This window comes from Rhincodon typus, chromosome 4 (genome assembly GCF_021869965.1).
Source record: "Rhincodon typus isolate 14 chromosome 4, sRhiTyp1.1, whole genome shotgun sequence".
NCBI classification, from domain to species: Eukaryota; Metazoa; Chordata; class Chondrichthyes; order Orectolobiformes; family Rhincodontidae; genus Rhincodon; species Rhincodon typus.
Window position 1 is genome coordinate 19,954,808 of NC_063335.1, and position 14,919 is coordinate 19,969,726.

Sequence of the window (14,919 nt, forward strand, 5' to 3'; positions counted from 1 at the left end):
GCTGTTTGGGTATAAAATAGCAAGTGGACATGGGGATGGTGTGAGGTAAGTAGGGGGTCACTTCAGCAGTTACAGGAGTTAGTGTGTGTATTTAATAGTTTAACTTTTCCTGACTAACAATTTGATTTCATTTCATCAGAACCCTCTGAGTGCTCTGAATTAAATGGAAATTTTGGAGGGCTCTAGATGCAAAGGAACTGCTAAACTGAATCTTAAATTCCTTGTGCAGTTCTTTTAGAGCCCGTCATGGTGGGGATTGCACAAGGTCGGCATGTGTAACTTCCATCGATATTGGAATAACAGTTGGCTAACAGAAAATCCACGTCATCTACAGTAAATAATTGGGAGGCAGTAATTGACTGCACCAAGTTTTATTTTGATCAATTGCAAGAGGGTAAGGATGTGTTCGAAAGACCTTCCGTAGTTCTGCACACTCCTTCGCCCGTCCGAGATCAGAAGTGATATCAGGAAGTGGCGTGGAGGACACCCTGTCTGAATCAATGGTGCTGAAGTGGAGGTGGTTGAGAACTTTAAGTTCCTGGGAGTAAATATCACCAATGATCTATCCCGGTTCATTCACGTCAATGCTACAGTCAAGAAAGCACACCAACATCTCTACTTCCTCAGGAAGGAAATCTGACATGTCTACAATGACGCTTACCAATTTTTATAGTTGCAACATAGAATGTTTTCTATCTGGATGCATCACAGCTTGCTGTGACAACTGCCCTGCCCCAAGACCACAAGAAATTGCAGAGAATTGTGAACACGGCCCTGTCCATTACAAAATGAGCCTTCCTTCCATTGATTCCATCTACACTTCCTGCTGCCTCGGGAAAGCAACCAACATAATCAAAGACCCCTCGACCCCAGTTATACTGTCTTCCCCCCCCGCTCATTCGGCAGTTTGAAAACACTTTCCAACAGATTTAAGAACAGCTCCTTCCCTGCTGTTACCATACTTATGAACAGACCTCTCGTATAATAGAGTTGATCTTTCTCTGCACTTTCTCTGTACCTGTAACACACAATTCTGCATTCTGTTATATTACCCTAAGGTACTTGTCTAAGATGTTATTTGTCTGGCCAGCATGCAAAATGATACTATTCACTGTATCTTAGTACATGTGAAGAAAAAAATCAAATCCGAGATCTGATATATTGAGAGGGCAGGTACTACTTAATTGAGTGAACTTTGTCAATACATACAGACATGAAGTTGGAGCAGAAATGGGCTGTTCATTCCCTCAAACTTACTCTGCCATGCAATAAGATGAATACATAATATAATTATATTTTGAATTCCACATTCCCATCCACCCATAATAACCTATGGTTCATTTGCCTAACAGAAATCTATCTGCCTATGAGCCTGTCTCCATCACCTGAGGCAGTGTTCCAAAGTCACACACCCTCAGAAAAAACCTTTCCAGATTCGTCTGCAAAAAATTAATGCCCCGTAGTTCTTGACTACCCATATGAGGAATCATCCTTCCCACATCCACCTTGTTAAGGTCATTCAGGTGGGGTCTTAGTCACCAATCAAGTCAGCCCCCACTCTTACCAACTCCAGCAAAAATGAACTCTGTCCAACCTTCTCTCCCAACGCAATCTGCTCAGTTCAGGTATTAATCTAGTCAGTCTCCTCTGAACCACATCCATGTTTTTACATCCTTCTTTAACTGAGGGGACCAAAATTTCACATGGTATCACAATGTAATCTCATCAGTGCTCTGCACAACTGAAGGGATAGCATCCTTACTTTAATAAAACAAAACAATGGATGCTGGAAATCTGAAACAGAAGTTGAAATTGCTACTCAACCTCAGCAATATCTATGGTGAGGAAGCAGAGTTAACAGAACAGTCACTGGACTCGAAACTTAAACTCTGTTTTCCATCCTGACTTCTCTGTACAATTCTTCTCATAATAAAGGGCACCAGTTCCATTGGCTACCTTGATTTTGTGCTGTATTTGCATACCAACTTTTAGTAACTTGTGAAAATACCTTGTTGCCTCTGCAACTCAGAATTCTGAACCCATTTCCATTTAAATAATACTTTTCCTCCTCGTGCCAATTGGCCAATTTGACATCACTTCACAATATACTTGATGAGCCCAATCAACTGACAGCCCATCCACCACCTTGAGCATTCACTCCCCCAACTGCGGTCACAAAGCAGCAGCTTTACCACATACACAATGTCCTACAGCAACTTGCTGAGGTTCCTTCAATGGCATCTTCCAAACTTCTGACTTCTACCATTTGTAAGGTTAAGTGCTGCAGATGCATGGGTATGTCAAGACTAGGTTTCCAACCGTGATGGTAAAGCTAGAAACTTCCAGACAATGCAATTGTTTCAACTTTGGAATCTTATTATTAAGGAACTCTTAATGCACTTGAAGTTTAGCAAAGGAGCAGCCCACTGCTCTCTGATGCTGGGCTTCTACTCGGGCTTTCTCCTCTCTGTGGTCCTATTTTTGGGCTGGCCTCAAAATTCCTCACCTGCTTTCTGGGTTTCCCATCAGCCTTTCCTTCACCTTTTGCTGTTTTTGTTTTCTAATTATGATCACTGCTTATTGCCATCATTAGGAGGAACATCATAAGGGGTTCAAGACATATGAGGACTGAACTGAAGGCCTAGTGCAAACTATTAACATTTTATTGCATGTAAAATGCGTGCATAAGCATTGTAGAGCAGGGCTTTGCTGATGCCTTCTTCTATCAGGGCTCAATCCCATGTCATGATTGCTGCTTGCACTCAAGCTTAATAGCTATTGTTTGGAGTATTGGTATGGTTAATCCTTTATTCCACGTATATTATTAAATAATGTCAACAGGGAATCCTGTTTGACAATTTTTTTGAAGATTTAAAGGCATTCTGTAAGGTCCCATGCAAGATAAGGGCTGGTGGACTTGAAGCTAATGTAGTACCGTGGATAAACGATTCGTTAACAGATACGAAGTGGAGAGTAAGGAATAAATGGAGAATAATCTATCAGTTGACAAGCTGTACCTATCAGAGCAGTTACAAGGATCAGTGGTTTGGGGCCTCCAATATTTACAATTTGTGTTGATGACTTTGAAGAGATCCAGCTTCTGATCTCTGAACTGCCTACCTCCCAATGCATTGGCCTACCTTTCTTAAATAAGCTGACCAAGACTGTGCACGATACTCCAGAAACACAAACAGAAGTTGCTGGAAAAGCTCACCAGTCTTTAGCAAATCTTTTATCTATGGTACTACATCACCTTCAAGTCCACCAGCCTTTATCTTGCCTGGGACCTTATAGAATGCCTTTTGGAGATCCAAGGGCCAAATGGCCCATTTCCACACTGTAGGCATTCTATGATTCCTCAACTCCAAAAGATTTGGCAAACATGATTTCCCTTTCACACAACCATGAAACTGACAGTGGAGAGATAGTAGTGGGGAACAAGGAAATGGCTGAGGAACTGAATAATTACTTCGCATCAGTCTTCACAGTGGAAGGCACGAGTAATCTCCCAAAAATTCAAGAGAGTCAGGGGGCAGAGCTGAGTATGGTGGCCATCACCAAGGAAAGGGTGTGAGTAAAACCGATTGGCCTGAAAGTGGACAAATAACCTGGACCAGATGGACTACACCAGAGTTCTGAAGGACATAGCTGAAGAGATAGTGGAAGTGTTAGTGGTGATCTTTCAGGAATCACTAGGGTCAGGGAGGGTCCCAGAGGACTGGAAAATCGCTAACGTAACACCCTTGTTTAAAAAGGGAGTAAGGCAAAAGACGGAAAATTACAGGCCGATTAGCCTAACCTCGGTCGTGGTTAAGATTTTGGAGTCCATTGTAAAGGATGAGAATATTCTGAATATTTGGAAGTGCATAGTAAAATAGGGCAAAGTCAGCTTGGTTTCATCAAGGGGAGGTCATGCCTGATAAATCTGCTAGAATTCTTTGAGGAAGTAACGAGCAGTCTAGACCAAGGAGAGCCAATGGATGTTATCTGCCTGGAATTCAACAAGGCCTTTGATAAGGTGTCACACAGGAGGCTGCTGAGTAAGATAAGGGCCCATGGTGTTAGAGGCAAGGTACAAGCATGGATAGAAGATTGGCTGTCTGGCAGAAAGCAGAAAGTGGGGATAAAGGGGCCTTTCTCAGGATGGCAGCCAGTGACAAGTGGTGTGCAGCAAGGGTCATTGTTGGGACCACAACTTTTCACTTTATACATTAATGATCTAGATGGAGGAACTGTGGGCATTCTAGCTAAGTTTTCAGATGATATAAAGATAGTTGGAGGGACAGGTAGTATTAAGGAGGTGGGGAGACTGCAGAAAGATTTAAACAGCTTGAGAGTGGTCAAAAAAGTGGCAGATGGAGTACAATGTGAGAAAGTGTGAGGTCATGCACTTTTGTAAGAAGAATAGAAGCATGGACTATTTTCTAAATGGGGAGAAAATTCAGAAGTCTGAAGTGCAAAGAGACATGGGAGTTCTAGACCAGGATTCTTTCAAAGTAAACTTGCAGGTTGAGTCAGTAGTTTAGAAGGATTAGGGGGGATCTAATTGAAACTTCCAGAACACTAAATGGCTTGGACAGAGTGGATGTTGGGAAGATGCTTCCATTGGTGGGAGAGTCTAGGACCCGAGGGCACAGCCTTCGAGTAAAGGGAAGACCTTTTAGAAAGGAGATAAGGAGAAACTTCTTCAGCCAGAGAGTGGTGAATCTATGGAATTCACTGCCACAGAAGGCTGTGGAGACCAGGTCATTGAGTATATTTAAGACTGATGTAGATAGTTCTTGATTATCAAGGGGATCAAAGGTTATGGGGAGAAAGCAGAAGAATGTGGCTGGGGAACTTATCAGCCATGACTGAATGGCAGAGCAGACTCAATGGGCCGAATGGCCTAATTTCTGCTTCTATGTCTTATGGTCTTATGGCCTTATGTTGGATTCTGTCTGATTAGCTTGAATCTATCCGAATGCCCTGCAATAATGGCATCAGCTTATGATGATTTATACACATTTTACTGTATTTTCATAAATCCATCTAACAAATTACTGTACTATACTATGCTCAGCCAGGTTCATCGGAAATGTGAAACGTGGGCAATGGACTGAATGGTCATCTACACTTTCGATTTCTTATTTTCTGCAGTTCCAATTAATTTTCCCATAATTCTTCCACATTCTCTTGGGTTTCATAACTATAAAATTTTGATGTTGCAGGTCCAGAGGACTGGGTCCTGGGCTGGGTAATTTTGCGAGTTTTGAGTTGAAGCAATGCTTGAACTAAAACTAATTTCTATAAGTAATGATGCAACTGTTAAAAGACCCTAAATAGGGTTTCCATTCATGCTAACAATGTGAATATTTCAATTCTGGTCAGACTGTCTTACTTCCTACTTTCTTCTTTCCCTTCCCCGTATCCTTTTTTTTTTAAAAGAAATGTTGCCTTTTCACATTCTTCTGTTAAAAAGAGCATTAAAACTGTACGAGATAACAAGGTGGAGAAAATTCTGCAGAATTTTCTGAAGGGTCTAGGCCCAAAACGTCAGCTTTCCTGCTCCTCTGATGCTGCTTGGCCTGCTGTGTTCATCCAGCTTTACACCTTGTTATCTCAGATTCTCCAGCATCGGCAGTTCCTACTATCATTAAAACAATATGTTGTGTAAATTAAAATAAATTGGCAGCTGTTAGCATAGTACCTTTTTAATGGCTTTAAATTCCATTTTTATAGTCCCCTTCAATCTAATCTCTCTTCTATAAATACTTCTAAATAAAGACATTTTAAAATTGATTTTGCTTTAACTTCCCTGTAGCTTGAGACTTGCATTTGGAAGTGGGAACGATTTATAAGAAGTTGTCAATTTTATCTAATCAAACCTGGACTTGTGGTACGTGGCTTTGAACAAGATCACTCCAGCCCTTATAAAAATAGAACGGGACTGATATTGGAACTGTGTATGGGTCAGTTCGCTGATGTGCAAAGCAGCAAGGATTGCCTCTTCTCCTTTCACCACCAGTCATCCAAAACAAAAAATGCAGGATATTCTTCTAATTTTAGAGATGAAGCTTTTTTTGACATGTTGCTGTTGGTTCCTTGCCCCTGGTGTTTCATCAGTTTGTGTCATCAGTGTCAGCCATGACACAGTTGGTAGTCCTGTCACCTCTCAGCCAAAATGATGCGTTTTCAAATCAGGACTTGAATACTAAATCAAGATTGATTCTTCAGTTCAGTGCTGAGGGAGCGCCGCAATGCTGGAGGTGGTGTCTTTTGGAATGGTGTAGACAATCTTGACGAGCAGAGGAGTTATTCTGAGAGTCCTGACTTGTATTTGTCCCTCAATCAGCTTTGCCAGATGAGACTTCCTGGCCATTATCACGTTGTTGTTCGTGGGAATTTGGTCTTCAAAATTTGTCTCTTGCATTTCATACATTATTTAAGTGGCTACACAGTGCTGTTAGGGGGTTCCAGGATGTTGTCCCAGTGACAGTGAAATAGCAGCTATATATTTTCAAGTTAGGATGGTATTTTCTTTTGCCTTGGAGGGGATCTTGCAGGTGGAGATACCTAATGTTGCTCTCCTACCTTGCTGGTGAAGGGAGTGCGTGTTGATGTTGGTGGATGTGGTGAAGCACACATTGCTTTCTTTGTTTTGAATGGTGTCAAGCCTTGAGTACTGCTGAAGCTGCACCCATCCAGGAAAGTGCAAACTTATTCCACCTGTTTTATTGATGGTGGACAGATTTTAAAGATTCAGGACAATAGTTACGTTTTGCAGAATTCCCACTATCTCATCTTTTAGTCACAATATTTATATAACTGGTTCATTTTAGTTTCTGATGAACGAAAATGGATTCTTGTTGGAGATTCTTTGCTGGGCAGTTGTGTGGCGTAAATGTTGCTTGCCACTTGTCACCCAGAGCTGAACGTTGTCCAGGTCTTGCTGCATTTGGACATGGCCTGCTTCACTATCTGAGGAGTTGCAAATGGTACTGAACATTGTGCAGTCATCAGTGAACATCCCCACTTCTGACCTTTAAGTGGAGGGAAGGTCATTGTTGAAGCATTTAAAGGGATTGTGGGGCCAAGGACACTATACTCAGGAACTTGGGCAAAGATGTCCGAGAGCTGAGGTGACTGACCTCTAAACACAACCATCTTGCTTTGTGCCAGGTATGACTAATTAATGGAGAATTTCCTCCTGATTCCCGTTGACTCCAGTTTTGCTAGGGATTCTTGATACCACACCCTGTGAAATGTGGCCCTGATATCAAGGGCAGTGTCTTTGGGGAACAATTACAGTTTTAAAAAAAAAAATGGTATTGGAAAAGTTATTGTCAGGATTCTTCCTCCTATCTGTTGGTAACAACTTCCTTTGGGCTCATGGGCTTCATAGAAGGCTGTTCAGAGATGTCTCAGAACCAGGGAGTATCCTTCCCTCTTTACGAATTTGCATTACTTGAGTAATAGCGTCATAGAGTTATACAGCACGGAAACAGACCCTGTGGTCCAACCAGTTCGTGCCAAATATAATCCCAAACTAAACTAGTCCCACCTGCCTGCTCCTGACCTTTATCCCTCCAAACCTTTCCTATTCATGTGTCTATCCAAATGTCTTTTAAATGTTGTAAATGTACCCGCATCCAACACTTCCTCAGGAACTTTATTCCACGTGTGAGCCACCCTCTGTAAACATTTGCCTCTTATGTCTTTTTTAAATCTCTTTCTTCTCCCCATAAAAATGTGCCTCCTGGTCTTGAAATCCTCCATCCTATGGAAAAGACAACTTCCATAATCCCTATTTATACCTGTCATTATTTTATAAATTTCTGTCAGGCTGCCTCTTGACTGCCTATGCTCCAGTGAAAGAAGTCCCAGCCTATCCAGCCTTTCTTTATAACTCCCATACCTGGCAACATCCTGGTAAATCTCTTCTGAACCCTCTCCAGCTTGATAACATCGTTCCTATAACTGGGCGACCAGAGCTGGACAAAGTATTTTAGGAGAGGCCTCACCAACGTCCTGTACAACCTCAACATGATTTCCCTACTCAAAGAACTGAGCAATGAAGGTAAGCGTGCCAAACACCTTTTTAACCACCCTGTCTATATGTGGCGCAAACTTCAAAGATTTATGCTCCTGCACTCTTGCGTCTCTCTGTTCTATAACACTATCCGAGGCCCTCCCATTAATTGCATAAGCCATACCCTTGTTTGTTGTACCAAAATGTAACACTTCACATTTATCCAGATTGAATTCCTCCTGCCATTTTTCAATCCATTGACCCATTTGATCAAGATCCCTTTGTAATCTTCGAAAACCTTCTACTCTGTCTACTGTGCCACCAATTTTGGTGTCTTCCGTGAACTTACTAACCATGCCTTCTATATTCTCATCCAAATCATTTATGTAAATAACTAACAAAAGAGGACCCAGAACTGATCCTTGTGGAACACTGCTGGTCACAGGCTCCAGTTCAAAAAACAACTCTGCTCTATCTTCCGACTTCAGGGACCGTAGTTTCCCCTCCTCTGTTGAGGATGCCCTCAACTGCATCTCCCCCATTTCCTGCGCTCCTGCTCTCAAACCCCCCTCCCAATGACAATAAGGTAGAGTCCCCTTAGTCTTCACACACCACCCCATCAACCTCCGAATACAATACATCATCCTCCAACATTTCCGCCACCTACAATTGGACCCTGCCCCCACCAAAAAGCTATTTCCCTCCCCACCCCTGTCCACTTTCTGCAGGGACTGTTCATTCCGTCATTCCCTCATCAGCTCTACATTCCCCACCAACCCCTCCACTACACCTGGTACCTTTCCCTGCGATTGCAGAAGGTGCTACACCTGCCCCCACCCTTGCCCTGTCACCTCTGTCTAAGGCCCTAAACAATCCTTCCAAATCCGGCAGAGATTCACCTGCACTTCATCTAACCTCATTTACTGTATCCGTTGCTCCTGGTGTGGTCTCTATGTCAGAGAGACCAAATGTAGACTCTGGGACCGGTTTGTGGAGCATCTCTGCTCTGCATGCACCAACCAGCCCAACCTTCCGGTTGCCATCCACTTTAACTTCCCCTCCCACTCCCGTGGTGATATGCCCATCCTTGGTCTCCTCCACTGTCAGAGTGAGGCCAAACACAAACTGGAGGAACAACACCTCATATTTTGCCTCAGGAGCTTACAGCCCAATGGTCTAAATATGGACTTCACCAGTTCTAAAATCTCTCCTCCTCCAACCTGTCTGTCTTCTAACTCACCTATCTGCTCCACCCTTCCCACTGACCAAGCACAATAACTCCCTACTTGTATCCACCTACCTCCATCTCATCTACCCTGCCACCACACCCCCTCCCCACCGCCGCCGCCGCCCCACTGAAACATTGACTTTCTGCTCCTCAGATTTGTCTCATTTGCTGTACTTTTCCAGCTTGACTCTGGTTTCCAATATCTGCAGTCCTTTCTGCCTCCTCCACCATTACTCCCTGTCTCCTGCTGTTAAGACCTTTTCCCCTCTCAGTACTGGCTTCTATTTTGTTCGTCACTGGTCTCCGTTTCAGTACTGAGGCATTAGCAGCTACATAGGGTTTTGATCCTGTTTACCCACTTTGATTGGTCAGAAAGTCCTTAATAGTGCAGCTAATGCTGTGCTTTTGGGAAGAGGATGTATGTTTAACTAGTTGCCAGATGGAATGTCTGTCTCTTATGAGAAATCCGATGAATGCAAACTTGGATCATCTTTGTTCATGTTGTGTTATGATGGTGTTTATTTGTGGAAAGAGAACAGTGATGCTACTTTAAAGTGTGAGTCATAGTGTAGGTGACGTAGCAGAAGTACTCTTAATTGTGGCATCCAGCTATGACGAACTTTGAAATGTGTGCAGAAAAATGTGGTTGCACTTTGACTGTTTGTAAAACAAAACTAATGTGTAATTTGTTTTCCTCTCCAGGACTTAGCTATTTACATCTAAACTGTCATGTGGACTGTGTCTTCTGGTACAAATGGAATATCACTTGCTTTGAAAACTCTTTATTTGCCTTTCTTTTCTTGCCCAGAAAGGGCACAAATTGTCTTTCTGTCTGTATTGGCAATGTTTATTGGCAAGGCGAGATGAGATAATCTGCAGGCATATCGGTAAATAGTAATAAAACTCCTTAACCAGTCCTGAAGAAGAAATTCAAGAATGGAATTGGTGGGACCTTTGCTGCACCCCTCCCACAACATGTAGGTTCCAAGTAATAAACACGTTTATAAGTGAGTTAGTATTGTACATACTAGTTCTTTGTAATTAATGATGCAAATCAATTTGTAATTGCAATTTGACATTACTTGAAATATTATTGTGCACGAGATGAATAGTGTTCTGGGATTCCTCCCACCAAAGCTATTAATACCAGTGTGCTTCACACATTCTATTTCTGATTAGTTCCCTAAATTGTAATTCCTCAAGATTCTCTTCCCTTACTTTCCAAACTAAACCAAAAATTACTGCAAGTGTATAAACCAAATTGAATGGATTTTCAGATTAATTGTTTTTTTTAAAAACTCTTGTTCTAGGTAATTGCATTGAGATTCTTCAGATTGCTGTAAGTTTTTAGTATCAGAATCAAGTTTTGTAAAATATCAATGATTTGTCTGACAGTCTAAGGTTTCACTTTATTACTATTTCAAGCAATGCATTTATTTGTCAAATTTATAAATGTGTGAAGGCAAATTATTGTGAATTAACTAGAATGTAGTGGTCTTGGAAATGCAATTGATGGATAAATAGTATTCTTATCCACTCATGTACTGTGATAATTCATGTGATACTGATATTACATTATATGAAAGAAAACTGCTAAAACTTTGAAGGACGAGTAGTCACTAGCCTGTTGTGAAGCTGGACAAACAATGTCACCAGTGTTGCTTGTAGGAAGTCTCTGGAGGGGAACAGGGAATGGGAGAAAACAGGGCTAATATACCACATTAAGAATAATGGTAAATCCTATAAAAATAATTTATGTTTTTACTATTCTGTACTGCGTTTGCAAATATTACCATGCCAATACAATTGAATGTATTTTCAAACTGTTTAAAAAAAGCTACTGATTAATTCTGGCACAATATCAAATGATATTCAACAATGAAACTGTTGCTTTACACAAGTGAATAATTAAAACACAGTGAGAGATCAGCTCGCACACTTGCTTGGTTCTTTGAAAAATGCCACGTGACTGTGGGAATTTTCATTATACACTTCAAAATGTGGGCTCTGCCTCTCTTAGGTACTCTTCAGAATGAATTTTTGTATGGACTGAATAGTCAGTTTTTACTGATTCTAAAATCTCTCATCCAAGGAGGGAAGTATTATTTCTGATTGATTTATGTTCTTAGTTGTTATCCACTGTCTTTCACTAGCTGTGCCTATTAGTTTTGATTGATAACAAGGCTAGACACCAGTGCATTGGATAAATAGTCTGTACCACATTATTAAAGATGAGAAAGACAGCATTTTGGACAAGTTATTGATCGCATGAACAAAACTAGCTTCCTAATAATGCACCATTGCCTTCACAAGGAAATGGAGTGGGAGAAAATTGAAGACTGCGAGAAACTAAGCTATTATGTATTTCTTAAACACACAGGATACACTCTTGTCTCAAATGAATATTGTTTGTTTCTTTCATGATCCTTACTCCTTACTTAAAAAAAAATCTTTGTCCTTTTATCCCCCATTCAAATATGATCCTCAGAAGCATCTACACACTTCACTTCACTTGAAGCAATTACTTTCCAGTGCACTTGCAAGAGGTGGAGGCAAGTGGATTTAGCAGTAGGATACCACACTGCCTAAAATTTATGAAGCTTGAGTTTGAATTGAGCATAAAGGAATGGAATGAAAATCTCTTCTGTATTTTTTTCCATCCTTGAATCAGTTTGATATATTCTGGTTAATTTCCTTAGCAGAAGGCAACATTTTATCAACAATCTTGTGTTGTGAATAAGATGGAATGATTTGCAACGATAAACTAAGTAATTTGACTTGCAGAGTGCTGTACATTGCACCTAAAGCTTAAACAATCCAGTTGAAAACTCTAGTTATTTTTATTCTCTGCTTTGACAGGTGCTCTCCCCAAACAGGTGCTCGCTCTCACTTCACAACAGATAGATGAAAGACTTAAGGATTAGCAGCAGAACATATTTTGTACTTAAATTTTTAAAAAATCTTTTATGATTTGTTTCTCTTTCTAGGAGTCTGCAATTACATCGAAATCAACAGATGAACTGTACACTGAGTACAAAAGTGATCGAAATGAAATTTCCTATTGTTATCAACTGCTTCAGGAACTAAATGAGCAGCGGCAGCAAGGCATTCTGTGTGATGTCAACATTGTGGTGAAGGGTCAGGTTTTCAAAGCCCACAAGAATATATTAGTTGCTGGCAGCCGTTACTTTAAGACACTCTATTGCTATACTCCAAACGACAGTTGTGACCAGGTCACAGTAACTCACCTTGATGTTGTTGCAGTGCAAGGTTTCACTGTCATTCTTGATTTCATGTACTCTGGACATTTGGTTTTAACCAGCCAGAATGTAATTGAGGTAATGTCTGTAGCAAGCTATCTACAAATGACAGACATTGTTCAGGCTTGCCGTGGTTTCATTAAGGATGCCCTGAACATCAGTACAAAATCCAATGCAGCAGAGAAAATAATAATGCAATATGAGAAGGTAAAAGCCTCCAACCAGTCCCAAAAAGAAAACACTGTAGCTACACTGAAACATGAACCTAACAGTCCTTGGGTAGTCAAATCTACAACTGCAGTGAACAACTGTGCTGCAGGAGGACTGCATGAAGAGAGGGCTAGATATGAAATGGAGAACTACAGTTTTGATGTGGGTTCAGTAATGGACCAGAATGAGAGCTACCAGATTAATGATTCTGTCTGGAATCAAGATAACTTTTCAGATTATGTTGGAAAAGATCTGCAGATGGGACTACCTCAAGATCAGGGCCCTGCTTTTTCATGGGGAAATTTGGGAAAACTAATGCTGCATCAGACAGTTCCTCGAAGTGGACGAAGGAAAAACCACATAACTAGAAGAATTGTATATGATGTTGCACCAAAAGCTGAAGAGGGAGTTGGAGATAATTTAATGATTCAGCCACCTATGGCATTCTCTGAGGATGGATTACAGGAAATTCCCGTTGACTCATTTGGAGGTACTGTGTGTGTGTGTGTAATGTATTAGATTTTCTCATATTTTTCTTGAAGGCAGTCCTGCATGGAATAGTTCTTCCAATATCAGAAAAGTACTTTGACCAAATCCATGTTCTTACCGTATCATCCAATTCCACCATGTCGTTGATGCCGCACCCTGCTTCCCACTTTTCCAAATTGATGGAAAGCACGCCAAGGAAATGGGCCATTTGTCAGTGTCTATCGTACATCTGAGTTAATAGCACTCATCCATATTTACTACACTATTCTTATCTCCATTTCCCTGAATATAGTCTTTAATACAGACAACTGCTGCCTCACAAACCCTTGAGGTGAATTCCACAGCTTGTCAGTACTGTTCAGTAATCATCTTCTGTTCTTTGTATTTAGCCCATACCTTTTGACTCCTTATCCACTGGACACAGTCTGTTTGTATTTGATCCATTCCATTCTTTCAAAATTAAAAAAACCGTTGAACTACCCTATAATAAGTTATCCTATTGAAATTAATGCAAAATTGAAGTATTTGGGAACCAGGGTACAGCTGTCTGGTGGTTGGAGTCCTATCTAGCACAAAGGAAGATAGCTTTGGTTGTTGGAGGCTAAACACCACAGTTCCAAGTTCCTCAGATTAGATATTTTCGAATCAACTTGTTCAGAGATCTTATTTCATACCTCGAGAGCAGGTGAGAACTGAACTTGGCCCTGGGGCTCCAAGGTCCTGTCACTGCATCACAAGACCCAGCTCCGCAGGGTAAATATTTTCTAATTGGCTTGTTCGAAGGTGTTATTACACCCCTCTGGAGCATGTGGGATTTGAACCTAGGACTTCTGACGTAGAGGTAGGGACACAATTCCTCGAGATAGATATTTCTAATCACCTTGTTAAGAGATCTTATTTTATTCTTTTTATTCATTCACGGGATGGGGGTGTCACTGGCTAGGCAGCATTTATTGTCCAGAAGGCAGTTCAGAGTCAACCACATTGCTGCGGGACTGAAGTCACATGTAGGCCAGACCAGGTAAGGATGGCAGTTTCCTTCCCTAAAGGACATTAGTGAACCAGACGGGTTTTTTTTTTTTAAACAATCAACAGTGGATTCACAGTCACCATTAGATTCTTAATTCCAGACATTTTATTGAATTCAAATGCCACCATCTGCCATGGCAGGATTCAAACCTGGCTCTCCAAAACATGATCTGGGTCTCTGGATTTACAGTTCAGTGATAATACCACTAGGCCATCGCCTCCCTGCAGAACTCTAGTGCAGGTGAAACCTGAACCTGGGCCTCCTGGCTCAGAGATAGGGATATTACCACTGCCACAAGAGACCTCAGTTCCTTAGGATAATGACCAAGGCTCAATCATCTTCAGCTGTTTTATTAATGACTCTTCCCTCCATCATAAAGTGGGGAGTGGGAATGTTCATGGATGATAATGCAGTGTTCAGTATCTTTCACAACTGCTAAATCGATCTCCATATGCAGCAAGAGCTGGACAACATTTGGGCTTGGGCTGTGAGCACACTAATGACCGGTGATGACTATCTGTAACAAGAAAGAATCCTAACCATTTTCCCCTGACATTCTATGGCTTTACTGTTGCTGAACCTTATACTATCAACATGTTGGGGTTACCTTTGACCAGAAGCTGAACTCAATGAAAATATTGAGACGGTAAGAACAAGTTAAATGGTAGGAATTCTAAGCCAAATAACTCCC

General features: G+C 41.2%; 2 protein-coding genes across 3 annotated transcripts in view; one reads left to right on the top strand and one right to left on the bottom strand.

The window, feature by feature from the left end:
* LOC125482918 (uncharacterized protein DDB_G0281497-like) overlaps positions 1-14,919 on the bottom strand; it is a 106,127-nt gene that overhangs the window by 33,434 nt on the left and 57,774 nt on the right. The gene's annotated exons all lie outside the window — the stretch shown is intronic.
* The window catches only part of zbtb10 (zinc finger and BTB domain containing 10), a 73,488-nt gene that overhangs the window by 29,498 nt on the left and 29,071 nt on the right, over positions 1-14,919 (top strand). For both annotated transcript variants that reach the window (XM_048595524.1, XM_020514638.2), the window contains exon 2: positions 12,227-13,199. In XM_048595524.1, coding sequence (XP_048451481.1) covers positions 12,227-13,199 — 973 coding nt within the window. The remainder of the gene's footprint in view (positions 1-12,226; positions 13,200-14,919) is intronic.